The sequence below is a fragment of the Lytechinus pictus genome, chromosome 9, assembly GCF_037042905.1.
Source record: "Lytechinus pictus isolate F3 Inbred chromosome 9, Lp3.0, whole genome shotgun sequence".
In the NCBI taxonomy this organism is placed as follows: domain Eukaryota; kingdom Metazoa; phylum Echinodermata; class Echinoidea; order Temnopleuroida; family Toxopneustidae; genus Lytechinus; species Lytechinus pictus.
Window position 1 is genome coordinate 11,519,857 of NC_087253.1, and position 17,159 is coordinate 11,537,015.

General features: G+C 37.8%; 1 protein-coding gene across 1 annotated transcript in view; it reads right to left on the reverse strand.

The window, feature by feature from the left end:
* The window catches only part of LOC129267746 (uncharacterized), a 46,910-nt gene that overhangs the window by 3,640 nt on the left and 26,111 nt on the right, over window positions 1-17,159 (reverse strand). The window contains exons 8-14 of the mRNA XM_064104679.1: window positions 14,453-14,767; window positions 12,429-12,764; window positions 11,698-11,730; window positions 6,983-7,216; window positions 3,190-3,426; window positions 2,168-2,398; window positions 630-752 (exon numbers count right to left, since the gene is read on the reverse strand). Coding sequence (XP_063960749.1) covers window positions 630-752; window positions 2,168-2,398; window positions 3,190-3,426; window positions 6,983-7,216; window positions 11,698-11,730; window positions 12,429-12,764; window positions 14,453-14,767 — 1,509 coding nt within the window. The remainder of the gene's footprint in view (window positions 1-629; window positions 753-2,167; window positions 2,399-3,189; window positions 3,427-6,982; window positions 7,217-11,697; window positions 11,731-12,428; window positions 12,765-14,452; window positions 14,768-17,159) is intronic.

Below are 17,159 nucleotides of genomic sequence, written 5' to 3' on the forward strand. Positions count from 1 at the left end.
TGTCATTAGTATCATTCCTATTTCAATTATTATTGTTACAACAATAATTAAAATATGATTGATAATAATGACAATAATAACAGCAATATCATATTCCACTTTAACATCGCGCTTAATACAATGACTTCCCCAAAAAACACAATCCCCAAACTTAGTTTCCTTATGTGAACTTAAGAAAAGAAATCACGAAAGTAACAATGTGAATTTTTTTCCAGAAGTTCCTGCTGCTGAGTCTCGAAAACAGCGCCTGTATTCCTACTGCATTCTGTAGGCCTAATCTTATATGTATAGTCTAAAATTACAGGTAATTGGTATTTGGTGTATGGAACTTAAGAAATTTACTGTATATTCTTTGTGTTTCTTTTTTTTTCAAAACAGACGTATTTTGGTAAATTGCAGAGAATAGCCTGTTTTTTTAACAATTTAACAATAATCCCCCCCCCGTATAATCTTGTTTTTCATATTATCTGTAAACTCCTCTTTAAAAACAGTATAGACTTGTAACAGTCCCTCCATTTGCATATTAGACGTTAGTGATAAATTGTGTTTCAAGGGCTATTGTAATATAATGTATACGTATACGCACAATGCATGATATGCATCTTAATTAAAAAAATGGAGAAACTCACGCTTTGGTTTATGAATGACGTCACAATGGGTTCCTTCGTAACCTTGAAAGCAGCTACATTGGTAGTTCCCTGATCCTAAATAGGTACAGTCTCCATTGACGCACGGTCGGGCTGTGCAAGGGTCTGAATAATTCGTATCCAATCAATTACAGAGAGAGAGAGAGAGATTGAGAGTGGGTGGTATGAATCATGAATCCGTTGATGTAAAGTCTGTGCTATGGACATGATGGAGGAAAAACTGCGTGATTTTCATGAAAGAATGACGGATGTTTTATCGATGTACTTTATCCTACAGTAACCTTAGTAACAGTCAGACACCTGTGCTAAGTATGCGTGTCTCCCAATCAAGAAATGTTGTCAAATTGGCAGGCAACGAATGCACGCACGTTGCCAGGGATATAGCCTTCAGAACTGTATAGTTATTTATTTCATGAAAATTTTTATTGATTATGTAAAATCATACAGTTTACTCTTAGTCCTTATAAAGCTCCAAATGTCCTGATTTTTGGTTCAGAAACTCTGTGCCATGTTCTCAGCAAATGCACGTAGAAAAATTGCAATATTTAAGAGATTAATTGATATGTATTTTATAGTTTTTGGAATTTCTTATGCATTTTCTTGTTTTTCGAGATTTTGTTTTAATTTTTATGATGAAATTAGATATGGACCCTGTTGTGATCATAAACAGCATGAAACACATGAGTCTAAAGCAGCAGAAGTAAAAATAATGAACCATTTATGACATTTGGTTGAAAACACAATTTTCATTGGTTTTGTACACAAAATCACGTTTTTTAGCGATTTGAGGTCTGGCATGCACTTACAAAATGCTGCGTTATTTTCAAACCGCGTGGCAAATTTATAGATGCGTTAGGCTTGAAGGTAAAAAAATGGCATGAAACATCGCCGCGAGAGCTTTACGCGTTCTAAAAATATTGCGCGAAACGCCGAGGGGCGGGGGGCTTATGGAAATAACAACGATTCCTTCAGTCATTAGTAAAATATGTGTATCAATATAAGCTAACTTGTAAAATAATCACAAATAGTTTAGAAAATGCCGTGGAAATAAAATCATAGATTTTAAAAGAAGCATAGCTCTCAGAAAAGAGCTATGCTCTTCTTTGAGAGGTATGCTCCTTTTCAATTGTACAATTTTATTTCTACGACATTTTCTAAACTATTTATGATTATTTTCTATATGCCGAAGCAGACTATTTCCATTACGCTAACTTGTATTTGGGTTGAACGAGCCATTTACATCATATCACATTCAATTGTCATGAAATCAACGATTTTCTTACAGGATAAGATACAATCTCCGATCTAAAACTGGGAGGATGATTGTCATCGACATCATAGTGAAAAGCCTGACCCTTGTTATTCTATTTAGGGAATGAGACGTCAACCGTAGGTTGCACCGCCCAATCATAAGAATACCTTGACGCCGCAAGGGATGCCAACGATGTGATACTGATTTTACACAGCCACATCTGCAACAATCATCGCAAAGGAGTGCGTGAAACTGTAGACTGTCTTACCTTGTACAGTAAGAGTGAAATTGCACGTAGCAGTGTTTCCTTCAGAATCAGACGCGTTGCATCTGATGGTAGGATCGCCGCCGAGAGGCAATTCATCAAAATAACCCGGAAAGCATTCAATGGATGGGATTCGATCTATGTTGTCTGTCACATCTGGAATGAAATTTGAAGGATCCTCTGCATCAAGGACGACCTGTCGGTCAGCGCAGGTAATCTGAGGAGGGTCTTTGTCTGTAATGTAAATGCGATAATCCAAGGTAAGGATTCAGTGACTTAAAAAAAAAACCTTTTTAAAGGGTAAGTACAACCGAAAAAAGTTGACTTGGAAAAAAAGATAAAAATAAAACAAGCATCAAGAAGATTTGAAGTTATTAGCCTTTGGTCCTTGTACCTGGCTTCGTTCCCGTCTTCACACAGTAAGCCCTTGGCACTTGGCCATTTAGCTCGCTAGTAGTCAGTCCTTGCACACCAGGCTTTGGCCTCAGACAGTCTTTGAACACATCGGGTAATGTGCCCTTGGCGCTGTTCTTGTGTCTAAGGACACTAGGCCTTGGCCTCAGCAGACAGTCAGTCATTAACATTGTCCTCGGCAAGTCAGTCATTGACCTGGTCATTGGTCTAGGACAGTGAGTCCTTGGCCTCAATCTGGTCTTGGCCTTGACTTTAGCGTCGGCTTTCCGGTCATATGTACAACACTGTTCTTGATCAGACATAAATCTTTGTAAATCCATGTCCAAGTTCTTTGATAATTTATATCTTGAACTGAGATTCAATTAACAAAAGTGACCAACCAACCTATTCTTTAGGTTCTTGAAAAGGGTGATTTGTATGTGTCCCGTAACTTTTTCCGTTCGTAGTTCTGGAACGACTAATCAATAAAGTTACACATTGTTTTGAACAGCCCACTGGAACTACTTCGAGATCAGTACCTTTAAGTTTCTTTTAATGCAAAAAGGTGTGATTTTATAGTGTCCCATACGGCACACATAGGAGTGTTATTTGATTGGAAAGTGTTTCGGTACCTGTTACTGAAACCGTGATAGAACACGTGGCGTTGTTTCCCAATAGGTCAGTCGCCGCACATGTTACAGAATGATTTCCATAAGGAAATGGAGAACCAGGAGAGCAGGACACAGACGGGTTCGGATCAGTATTATCGGAAACACGTGGATCGATTATGACATTGGAAGCGTAACGACTACCACGATCTGTAGTAGCGTTTATAAACTCGGGGCAATCCAGTTGAGGCGGGTCATCATCTAGAAAAGAAAGAAAATGAAGCAGAAAATGTTAAAGATATTTAACAGGGACGTGATTTTCCCTGTAGAAAAAAAGGAATAAGAGAAAGGTTGGACGAAAAGGGTCATAATAACCCTGACGCCACCTCTGATCATAATCATAAAAAAAGGAAAAAGTATCCATAACGACAACAAGTACCAATAACATGGTACTTCTAAATGGTAGAAGAACATATTTGTATTTCTTATTATCAAGTCTCGAAATATTAAGCCATGGTATCAAATAAAAAAATGATAACCATGATTAAGGTAAATAAATAAAGAGGCTTTAATAGGAGGAAATTATAATTTGTAAACAATTTTTCGGCTTTTCTCCTATGTGTTTAAGATCGCATGCTCGATCTGTAATGAAAATCATAAGTCAGAAAAAAATGGAACCAGTGGGATTCGAACCTGCCATCTATTGCTTTCCGGGCAGCGACTTAACCACCAGGCTATTCTGGTTCACGGTTAATTCACGATGAACTGGAATTCAAATACCCTCAATCCTCTTCTTTCGGACTTATTAATATGCAAATGCAGTCCGCCGTTTACAAATCATGATTAAGGTCTTATGCAAATTTAGTCCGCTGTTTAAAAATCATGATTAAGGTCTTATGAAATCGAAAAATGCTTTGTTTGTTCTGCTACTTTCACTCTACATTAAAATACCTAACTTCCATTGCTTCTGTTTAAAGTTCAAAATGGAGTTAGAAACCATCTTGTTGAATTGGACAATTTTTTCGGAGTGGGCATGATCTCAAATTTCCAAATTTTGAACCACTTCTGGAGTTCACTGATCCTGGATGCCACCGCTACTTGAAAGAACACAATGTCAGATAAGTGTGTCCGTGGTGTGTTCACAGTGTATTTGGGGTGCTTTTGGAGTGTGTTTAAAGGTCAAGTCCACCACAGAAAAATGTTGCTTTGAATAAATATAGAAAAATCAGACAATCATTATGCTGAAAATTTAATCAAAATCGGATGTAAAATAAGAAAGTTATATGACGTTTTAAAGTTTCGCTATTTTTCACAAAACAGTGATAAGCACAACTCAGTGACTTGCAAATGAGACAGTTGATGATGTCCATCATTCGCTCTTTCTTTTGTTTTTTATTGTTTGAATTATACAATAATCGATTTTTTACAGAATTGATAATAAGGACCATAGAACCATATTGTATTAAACAATGCTAATTGCACATGTTCAGGGTGGAAATTAATCGTTCTTTCACACGACAACAGGGAGAAAATTTGAATATTTCATATTTCATTTCATAAAATACAAAATAAATCGTGAGTGAGTGAGGTCATCAGTCTCCTCATTTGCACACCGGCAAGGATGTGAATATATCTGTTTTGTGAAATTAAGCGAAACTTTAAAATGTCATAACTTTCTCATTTTACATTCAATTTTGATGAAATTTTCAGTGTTATGCTTAGTGGATTTTTATGTTTTTATTGGAATCAACTTTTTGTTGGGGTGGACTTGTCCTTTAAAAAGGAAACCAAGTGACGATTTACATTATGAAAATACAGATAAATTAACACCGTTGACACCTATTCAGTGTGAGTGTTCATAGTGTGAAGGTGATTAAACATTGTGTTCCACACTGTGAACACACTGACAAAAACATTGTGTTCTGCACCGTGAACACACAGTGATTGTGATCATCGTGTCCAGCACTGTGGACACACTGTAAACACATTCTATTTTTCACTGTGATCTCACTGTGTTCAGCACTGTGTACACACTGTGTCCCGCCTTGTGAACATATTGTAAACACACTGTATTATGCACTATGAACACACCGTGTTCAGCACTGTGGACACACTGTATCATGCACTGTGAACGCACCGTGTTAAGTACTGTGGACACACTGTATTCTGCACCATGGATCTACCGTGAATACACTGTATTCTGCACCGTGAACACACTGTATCATGCACCGTGAACGCACCGTGTTAAGTACTGTGGCCACGCTGTATTCTGCACCGTGAACACACTGTATTCTGCATCGTGAACACACTGTATTATGCAACGTGAACTTTCCTTTGTCGGGTGAAGGTGGGTTTTGAACAATGACAAGCCGAATACTTTCTCCCATACGTGTACTGTATCAGAGCAATACCTTTGATCAAGCTGAGGCATGGCGGCTTGTCATTGTTCAAAATCCACCTTCACCCGACAAAGGAATTTATAATTGGTAGTGTCGAAAATCTGCCTATCTGACGGTCAGTCGGATCGGGGTCTCCCTAGCTACTAATCCGTCTCTGTGGTCTAGTGGTTAAGGCACCGGCGTTCAAAGCTGGGGGCCCGGGTTCGATTCCCGACAGAGACATTTTTCCGGCATCACCAATTTTTCTAAAGGGTAGATAGCTCTGGGGAACCTTGATTTAAGCTACGCCTACCATTCTTCTCTTCATCCATTTCTTTACAATATTTAAATAAAAGAGTTGCCAAAGCTGTTGTACATGTATAACTTCACACATTTGTATACTTTCTCCCATACGTGTACTGTATCAAAGCAATACCTTTGATCCAGCTGAGGCATGGCGGCTTGTCATTGTTCAAAACCCACCTTCACCCAACAAAGGAAATTATAATTGGTATAGTGTCGAAAATATGTATATCTGACAGTCAGTCGGATCGGGGTCGCCCTAGTCACTAACCCGTCTCTGTGGTCTAGTGGTTAAGGCACCGGCGTTCAAAGCTGGGGGCCCGGGTTCGATTCCCGGCAGAGACATTTTTTCGGCATCACCAATTTTTCCAAAGGGTAGATAGCTCTGGGGAACCTTGATTTAAGCTACGCCTACCGTTCTTCTCTTCATCCATTACTTTACAATATATATATATATATATAAATATATAAATATATATATAAATATATAAATATATAGGCTTATGTGTTATAAAAATAGGTTTGATGAAATCAGCAAAATATGTGTTAATAATAGAATACGAAGATCAAGTTTTTTTACATTAGGGTGTCTGCAACCCAGAATATTCTGAAAACGGATTACAACAGTGGCGTTAATAGGTAATATTGGGTAACTACTAAAGTCCCCATAAATTACTCGATGGATCAAATGATACTCCTTCATCGGAGCTACAGTCCCAATTCATGTTCACGAGGTAAAGAAATGGGCATCACTGATTCTATACGAATTTATTTTCATATAGAGTACCGAAGTGTGACGTCATCGATTTTCCCTTTTTGCATGTCAGCGTTTTTATATCATATTTTGGTTTCTAAATGTTAGAAACCATACATTGACTTTAATTGGGTTAATTTTGTATTCATGAGGTCATATCTAAGGCCCCCATAGACCAATATCCAAAAAAATTTGGTAGTGGGAGTTTTTCATTATGCTCTCTTAAAATATGGAATCAGAAACGCTGAAATGCACCACAAGAAAAAAAATGTGACGTCATCACTTCGGTACGTTAAATGACGTCGATAGGTGGGGGAAACCTCGCGCATATGACATGAACTAATCAGTAGTGTTCCTACCTCGTGACAGTCCGTCTACATACCTCTGATGGTGACGGTGAAATTACAAGTCGCATAGTTCCCAACATCATCTCGTACCGCACACGCAACCCACGTGTCTCCAAAGACGAATGCATGTTGCGAGGTGTAGGTACATCCCACCGATACGTTATCGTTTCCACCGTGATGTACGACAGGGCGGATGGTCACGTTAGAAGATGTATCACGACCTTTATCCGTGGATGATTCTATGTCAGGACACTGCAGACTGAGAGTTCCTTTAATAATAATAATAATAATATAGGTATATTTACCCAGGGAAGCCACTTCAGTTCTGAAAACTGTTCTCCCAGCTGGCCCTGCTGTTATTATTACCCCGGCTTCATCTGAGCTGCCTAGGCGCTCAAGCATGCAATGAATTTCTTCCTACCGGGTACCCATTCACCTCACCTGGGTTAAGTGCAGCACAGTGTGGATAAATTTCGTGCTGAAAGAAATTACGCCATAGCTGGGATTCGAACCCACAACCCTCCGTTTCAAAGTCAGAAGACTAATCCACTGGGCCACAACGCTTTGGGGTTAACAGTGAAGATAGGGCAAGTCATTAAAGGTAAAAGAAAGCAATTGCAGCAAACGATTATTTCATAAGAAAACTTTTAAAATCAAGGTTAATTACCGCAATATTATCATAGATCTTGATCTGGAACATTGAAATCAACTCATCTTGGAAATAATGAAATCTTAGCTGAAATCCGATAATTCCGTTGATAACTAACACAAAAACGAATATGTGGGACAGTGTATTAATTTTGCTTGAAAAAAATACCCGACAATTTATGGAATTTTGTGCTTGTTTTGCTCATTCATCAGCAGTTAATTTTTTTCCAGAGCCAATTGGCACATATTTTTTTTACTTGTACATACAAACCCTTAAGTGGTCATTTTATTGGATTCTGTTCGAACTCATTTTCAGGTCGTTACCACAACTGGTATTAAAGGAGAATGAAACCCTTGAAACCAGCTGAATCCATATCAAAGATAAAAATCAAAGAAACATATTGTTGAAAGTTTGAGGAAGATTGAATAAATAATAAGAGAGTTATGAGCATTTGAATATTGAGATCACTAATGCCATGTAGATCCTCCCATTGGCAATGCGACCAAGATCTGTGATGTCACACACGTACAACTCCCTCATTGCTTTAGTACTTATTTTACTTATATTCTCACTTTTATAGAATCTATCACAAGGTGAGGTGTTCTCTTTATGAGAGGACAAGTACAGAGGTTTCACAACATTATATCATTGATGAATCGTTTGTCATATGATTAGAATGAGCAAAAAGAGATGTTTTGGGGTATATTTTCAGTGTCCAAAAGGGGAGAGTTGTTCATCTGTGATATCATAGATCTTGGTTGCGTTGCCAATGGGAGGATCTCCATAGCATTAGTGATCTCGGCATTCAAATGCTCATAACTCTTCTATTGCTAGTCCTATTTTACTCAAACTTTTGTTGATCTTATTCTTTGATTTTTCTGCTTTCACAAAAGCTAACTTGCTCCAAGAGTTTCATTCTCCTTTAATGTTTAAAAAAACATGGGCCTGTATTCTGAACTTAGGTTTGATTTAACCTCTGGTCTAACCATGCTAGAAAGAACACACTATGATCACGGTGTTTTCACAGAGTGGACTCTGTTAAGATATTTACACTGTAAATATTCTCAAATTCATCAGTATGTATATATTTTCACACTGTGGACAACTGGACAGTGTGACTGTTCAGAGCGTGTTCACACGGTTTACTTTGTGAATATGTGGTTCACATTGTTGAAAGGCTGTAATTTAACAGCGTGGAGGTGATTTCACACTGTGTTCCACACTGTGAACACACTGTCTCACACACTGTGTTCTTTCCAGTAGGGAAAGCTGTGGGTTAAGTATAGAAAACTGTGACACAAATCAATCAAAGTACAAGTTCAATTTATCAGCTCATTTGGCACTAAAATTATTCACAAATGTAAGGAAATTACATGTACTGTATACAGAACATAAGAAACAAACGATGTAAACATAATTTTGGGCCAGAGTTTGATCATGGTCAACGTTCAGCCAGAAGTACGAATACAGGTCATTATGTCTTCAGCATTCGCTGACAGGAGTGTAAGTGATCAATAATAATAATAATAATAATAAAACGCTGAAGAGCGTTGAAAAAGCTGAAAGTAACAGAATTCCAAGACTTTCCTACTTATGCACATAGTAAACTTTAAATAAGCTGAATTTGAGCTTTAAGTAAAAAAAGGAATTCAGCTGAAAAGCTGAGCTCTCCCATCCTGACCTGATTTTAGGTGAGGAAGGGCAGGGGTATCAATTATAACAGGGGCGGATCCAGCCTTCGCCAATAGGGGGGCCGGAATTTTTTTTCAGCCATATTTTCCCCGATCGGCCGCTCGAATATGATTTTTGGTTTCTTTGAAGGGGTAGTCCTACTAGTCACTTCTTAGCTTTATTCTTATGAATAAACATATATATATATATATAATATCATAATCCTTATTCATATAATGCGAGCGCGAAGCGCGAGATATTTTTTTGTAAATATTATGTAATGTTTCCCTAACATTTTGAACATTTTGGGCAATGTTTGTTATCCTGAAAAAGATGTGTATTAAAAATGAATAATTACTACGAACGTGAAGCGCGAGCAGAACTGAACTAACAGAAAACTGTTAAAGACTGCTTGCAGTTAGCCCTGAAGACGTTACATATTTTTGACATTTTTACCTAAGGAATGGAAATTATTAGCACTTTTTGTAACTTAAACATAATAGGTATATAACTAAACAATTGATGCAAGCGCGAAGCGCGAGCGGAAAATATTGAGATTTGAAACCTACTGAACGAGACACTTTATTCAAGTTTTGTAAATCATGAAAAGGATGAGTAAGTGGGGATCTTCCTTACATTAATAATGCGAGCGCAGAGCGCGAGCAGAAAATTTTTATATACGTTATGAACTGATCGAAAAGGCACCTGTTAAGGACCGCTTGCACTTAGCTATGAAGACGTTTTATATTTCAACAATCAAATAATGCGAGCGCGAAGCGCGAGCTGAAAATTTTTGACATTTCTACATAAAGAATGTAAAATTTAAATCAATTTTTTTAATCGTGAATAGGATAAGTATACAACTAAACAATTGATGCGAGCGGGAAAAAATCGAGATTTAGACCTAAAAACGGGACACTTCTCATGTTTGTAAATCATGAAAAGAATGAGTAATAGGGAATTATCCTACATTAATAACGCGAGCACAAACCGCGAGCAGAAAATATTTGATATCGTGATCTGAAACTGGATAACGATTTAGATAGAAAACAAGTTGAGTATCTGAATAAACATGCGCGCGCGTGTTTCATATTTTGACCTAGATATGCATTCTAAATTCATCTTTTATCGTAAAAATCAAAGCGAGCGCGAGCTTTAACTATTTGGTATTCCGATCCTAACGGAGTCAATTTCAGCTCTATATTTCCAAGTAATTGGAAAGAAAATTGTGTGGAGGATATGGATCGCACTTAATAAAGAGCTGATATTTTTCAATATAATTACGTTTAGTTTTAACATAGGACCGGGAAATCCTTAGGACATGCATATGAAAATGATGACTATCTTCCTATTCCTCTTGCTAAGCGCGAGATGAAACAAAAGGGACAATTTAATTATTAAATCAATATCATATTCATTAATGCTTAATGAGGGCGCGAAATCTTATGACATTATGGCCTGAAAACTGGACATTCCAAGCACTTTGGTAATTATAAATAGGATGCATCAGTTAATATATTTTAACCATTTAATAATGCGAGCGCAAATCGCGAGCCAAAATTTTTGATAAACTGTCATGAAAAGGGGATTTTAAGTAGTTTGTTGTATAATCGATATTGAGACATACATAACTCGCCAATCAAAATGTGACCGTGCAGCGCTAGCTGATACGATTTGACAATCAGACCTGAAAAGGGATATACACGAAAATAATAGGTACCTGAAAAATCAAAATTTGCGAGCACACAGCGCGAGCAGAAAATGTTAATATTCAGATCTAAAACTGACATTTCTACATAGCACTCTTTAAAAATCAATTTGTGAATCACACAAAATAATGGAAGTTCGATTTCCGAGGTAAAATGTGTTTTGTATATTGACTTCCAAACTTGATATTTAAACTTCATATTGAACAAGATATGCAAATCACCTAACAGGCAATGCGAGCGCGAGCGAAAATATTATATAGTGACATGAAAGATTCTTTTTATTTTCTAAGTGTTCCCCTCATCTTATTTTATTCACTCGTCTTCCTCCTCTTCTTTTTTTCTCCTCTCTTTTCCCTCCACCCCCCCCCCTTTCTGCTCCGCCAATAGAGGGGGGGGGGGCCTCGTGCCCCCCTTGATCCGCCTATGCATCAAATTTGTCACATCCATGTACATGTATTAATCCCTCCTTTACACTGACTCTCTGACATGATGAGCGGCAACTTTTCACTTTGTTGAACCAAGGCTTCATGATTATGACACAGTCACATCCGTGAAGCCGACTCCATTTGACCGACCAAAGATTGCACGCTACTTCCAATGACATACAATCGGTCGATTTGGAGTCGGTGTCATTAGTGGGACTCGTGCATGATCATGTTTTACTAGCATGAGACAACCATACTTAATCATGGGACGAAAGAAGGCTTTTTAAAAAACTTACCATTTAAAGATGAGTCCAAGCTCAAATCGAACCCTGTGAAAAACACAAGGAAATGTAAATGAGTAAATGTAAAAGAGCAAACGGCAAAGCAAAATACCAAATGTCAAACTGTTGTCATTTGGGGAAATATCTACATTATTGTGGAAAATTGTTTAACCCTACATGGTTATTTTCAATTGAATTTTCGCATGTTTTACACCAGAAATCAGAGAAATGTTTATTATTTATGGTATTAATCGTAATATTCCCGTGGTATTTTGATACCTCTCACTCCGGGGGGGGGGGGGGGGGGGGCATTATGGCCCGATTAAAATCTTGGCTGCGAAAAAAAAAAATATTTTGGGTTTAAGTTAATGGGGCAAACTATCACTTCCTAGGCAATGCGAATCTATAGGGTATCTAGTGATGTTGATAGGGTGATTTTCATTTTAACTGATGGCTAAAAAAGAGAGTATGAAAGCGAGTCACCAAGCAATCAAAGGGCAGAAGGCTTAATATCCTCTCCGAGGAACCTGGTGATGAGGATAAATGCCTTACCAATAGACATTATCACACCTGATTGGAATCGAGTCCAGGTCAAAAGATTGGGAAACCATCTCTCTATGGACTGCATGAGCTATCACGCCTCCCCAGCTAACCTTCCACAAGAAAGCTAAACCAAAATTGTCTTTAAGAAATGGCTTTTCCAACTTCATTCTTTCACAAATGATTTTTTTTTTATTAAGTTATACCTGAAATGAAATCCAAACAGGCCGCACTGGCATCTTCATCATGAGCACAATCATAAAGCTGTGGTGTATCGTAGAAACATGTTTCCAGCTTGTGCTCTGTCCCCATGCAATCCACATTCTGGAGCAAGATATCCCCTTGTCCTTCGCCGTAAGTAGCCCTCACGGGTGCATATGCAGCACCGAAGAATCCAAGCATCCTGCATACCACATTAGCGTCTTGTGGATCCCAGAAATCGTCGCAGACGGTACCCCAGTGTCCCTGGTTCATCATCACCTCGACCCTTCCAATGTTGTTATTAGGACCATTGGCTAGACGGACCTGAAGAGGGACAGGCTCTGAAATAAAATGGAAGGTTGAAGTTGTTACAGTGTTATGGTCAATGAAGTTTGAATTGCCGTTAAGGGTGAGGTTTTTGGTATTTTGGCCTCGGACATCTAGTCCATGACGTTGGTCTTGGTCTCGAACACATTTATGTGGCCTTTTTCTTGGCCTCAGAGAAGGTCTTGGACATGGCATCTGGCATTCCTCGGGACTAATCTGCATGTCACCACCCCCTTAGAATCATGTCCCGATGTTTGGTTGTTTATTAGTTCAAACAATTAGAACTGGGTATTTGCTTTGATAATAGTTGGCATGGTCACCGAAATGGGAAAGAAAGAATTAATTGATAGGGTGTTTAGCCCCTCCCCCATGCCCACCAACCAATTAATCCAACCCTTCCCAGTCCGCAAAAAAAACATGCACTCATGGAGCTTCAGGTTATGCTATAGTCACACCAGTAGCGTACCGTGAACCGCAGGAGACAAAGCACTGGGGGGGGGGCACTGCATTGTCTGTGAACAATGCTTTGCCCCCCCAATGCTTTGTCTCCTCCGAGTCACGGTACGCTACTGAGTCACATCAACAGGGTTTCCGCACTACGAGATCCAAAACGAATTTCCTGAAATTCATAGACATTCCCTAAAATTTTCAAGTTTGATTTAAAAAAAAATCGGACAATGATATAGCGAGCCTAAACTTGGTCCAAGTGACCTAACTCAAGTAATTTAACCTTTTGTGATCACGCACTTTTTTTTTAAATAGGAACAAATTTACGGAATGTGAGTGCGGAACTCGAGCAGAAAGTTTTGAAAATTTTGAGCTACCTATGAGGCAAACAACTCTTAAAATACAACATAAATATTGAAAGTTGCTACAGTTTAATTTTAATTTTCGGATTTCCTGAAATATCCTGGCATTTTTTCTCTCCCCAAAATAACCTGAAAATGATCGGGATTTTTCGGAATTCGGGAAAGTTCCTTCAAAGTGGAAATACACCAATGAAACCAACTCCATGCACACAAAAGCAATAATGATGTTCTTGAGTATTCGCTTCCACGACGCGCGACGGATTAAAAAAATAAAAATGTATTGCCTTACATGACAATGAACAACCAAGAAGTCTTTGTTGAAAATCGGTTAATCTAAAAAAAAAAAGCAAAGCAGTTCCGTCCTGGACTCGGGACAAACGACATATTTGCATTTTCCCGTCAGTTCCAAAATCTTTGCCAAACGCCAGCTCCTAAACCTAGGGCGAAACTGCTGTTTTGATTCACTAATTTTCGACAAAGACTTATCGGTTGTTCTATGTGATTATGGGCATTTGACAATACATTTACTGTGTTCTTGAATCTATCGTGTGTCGTGCAAGCGAAAACTTCCTGATACCGATGACAGACCGTCCGTCGGTCTGGGCCCCGTCTGAAGAAAAGTTGCGATTTATCCGATCAGCCACAACTATGGAAAGCCAGCAACGTCAACACTTAGAGTACATGTTTGTTTGGAATATTTCCTATATACATTATTTGTTTTAATATATTTATAAAATTCCATGTGCTTTTATTTGGGACATTGTGCAAACTTCCCGAAGAAAAAAATGACATTGATGGACTTCCATATACTTGAGGTTCAGTCGTAACTCTTTATAAGACAGGGCCTGGAGTCGGTTTTGCAGTGGTGTGACTTTAGCCTATTGCACTCATACCTGTACAGACGATGCCAGCGTCCTCTTTATGCTCACAGTTATGAACCCAATATTTCTTCTTCCTGCAATCCTCAAGGCTGTACTCAGAGCCAGAACACTGAACATCATCCAGGAGGATATCTACTGTTCCTTCGCCGTATGTGGCCATAACCGGTGCTGATGATGCCTTGGGGAACCCCAACATTCTGCAGACGACATGGGCGTCGTTCAGATCCCAGCCATCGTCGCATACGGTTCCCCAGGTGCCGTTGTATAGTATCTCAACGCGACCCGAAGAATCGTTAGGTCCCACCAGCCGAGCCTCAAGATAGCGCTCTATATAGATAGAAAAGAGTTGCAACAATGCATATTTCAACATCCAGCAGTCACAAATTTTATCAGGATAGATATTGTGGTACGTTATTTCAAGATCGATTCGCATGCAGAACGAGCTGACAAATCCTTGACAGAAAGAATAGATCCCAAAAAATAATTATGCAAGGGAAAATATGCCATGAACAGATAATTATTTTATCTTGCCTGAAAGGGTATCTTCTCCCCAATAATATAAACCATATTTCATTTATGTGGTATGTGTTAACGTTTGGACAATCAAAATGAACTGTAATGTAAAGTTCGATCTACACGAAAGTAAGGCATTGCTGCAATGAATGAATCAAGATGTCAATGATGGTATAATCCTACATGAGTTAGTAAACATATTGTATCTTCAATGAAATCAACTTGAACATTGATACTAGAAAGTGTTTATTAAAGAATTGTAATGTTAATTATTAACAAGTGGAACGCCTCTGGCAGTCTCGCCTGCATTACGCGATTTAATATAGCAGCAGTGCTTACTTTGAAAACTATTATAAAATAATCATTCACAAAAACACTATTCATATAATGACATAATACCACGTTCATTGACCATAGATGACATTTGAACGGTGACTTAAGACTTGTCAACTACACCCATGTCCAAATTTCATTCACTCTATCCATAACCTTTCAAAGTTATGATGGCAATTCAACAATTACCCCAACATGGCCTAAGTTTATTGACCTTAACTGACCTTTGACCTTGGTTTTGTGACCTGAAACTCACAGGGGATGTTCAGTGATACTTGATTACTCTTATATCCCAAGTTTTATGAAATAGATCCATAAACCTTCAGAGTTAGGATGGTAATTTAACAAAGACCCCCAACAAGGCCAAAGTTCATTGACCTTAAATGACCATTGACCATGGTCATGTGACCTGAAACTCGCACAGGATATTCAGTGGTACTTGATTAAACTAATGTCCAAGTTTCATGAACTAGATCCATAAATTTTCAAAGTTATGAAGGTAATTCAACAAATACCCCCAACTTGGCCAAAGTTCATTGACCCTAAATGACCTTTGACCTTGGTCATGTGACCTGAAACTCGGGAAGGATGTCCACTAATACTTGATTAACCATATGTCCAAGTTTCATGAACTAGATCCATAAATTTTCAAAGTTATGATAGTAATTCAACAAATACCCCCAACCTGACCAAAGTTCATTGACCCTAAATGACCTTTGACCTCGGTCATGTGACCTGAAACTCGAGCAGGATGTTTACTAATACTTGATTAACCTTATGCCCAAGTTTCATGAAATAGGTTTATATACTTTCTAAGTTATGATGTCATTTCAAAAACTTAACCTTCGGTTAAGATTTTGAAAATAATTCTCCCAACATGGTCTAAGTTCATTGACCCTAAATGACCTTTGACCTTAGTCATGTGACCTGAAACTCAGGCAGGATGTTCAATAATACTTGATTAACCTTATGTCCAAGTTTCATGAACTAGGTCCATATACTTTCTAAGTTATGATGTCATTTCAAAAACTTAACCTTGGGTTAAGATTTGATGTTGACGCCGCCGTCGCCGCCGCCGCCGCCGTCGCCGTCGGAAAAGCGGTGCCTATAGTCTCGCTCTGCTATGCAGGCGAGACAAAAAGGGGTTTTGGAATGGATTATAATGCAACCCTTGTAGGATAATGACATCTGCTTTCATTAATTGCAGTCATGCTTTACTTTGGCGTAAATCAAAAGTGACATCACTGTTAAGAAAGCCTACTGATTATGATGTGTATAAAAGTAAAGATTATTATTTTTTTACTCACACGACATGGTATATATAAATTCTATTGAATGACAAATTAAATCAAACAAATATTCTAGTTGTGATGTATTGCTGTTTTGAATTGTGCTATGTGAATTCAAACATGTGATAGAGAGAGAGGATGGTTGAATTGGTGATTTATTGTTATATATATGTATATATATATATGTGTATATATATATATATATATATATATATATATATATATATATATATATATATATATATATATATACATAAATAAAAGAGTTGCCAAAGCTGTTGTACATGTATAACTTTACACATTTATATATACATACATATATATATATATATATATATATATATATATATATATATATATATATATATATATGTGTGTGTGTGTGTATGTGTATATATACATGTACATACTCATTAAAAGACGTCAATAGAATAATGTCTCGAAGAAGTTCTTTGTTAAGAGTTGTGAAATGTATATCAAAGATAAAAGAAATAGGAAACGAAAAGAAAGGTCAACATTAACGTAGCATGAACGATTTTCTAGAACAGTGTGAATGTGGAAAACCATATTTTACGTTAGATATT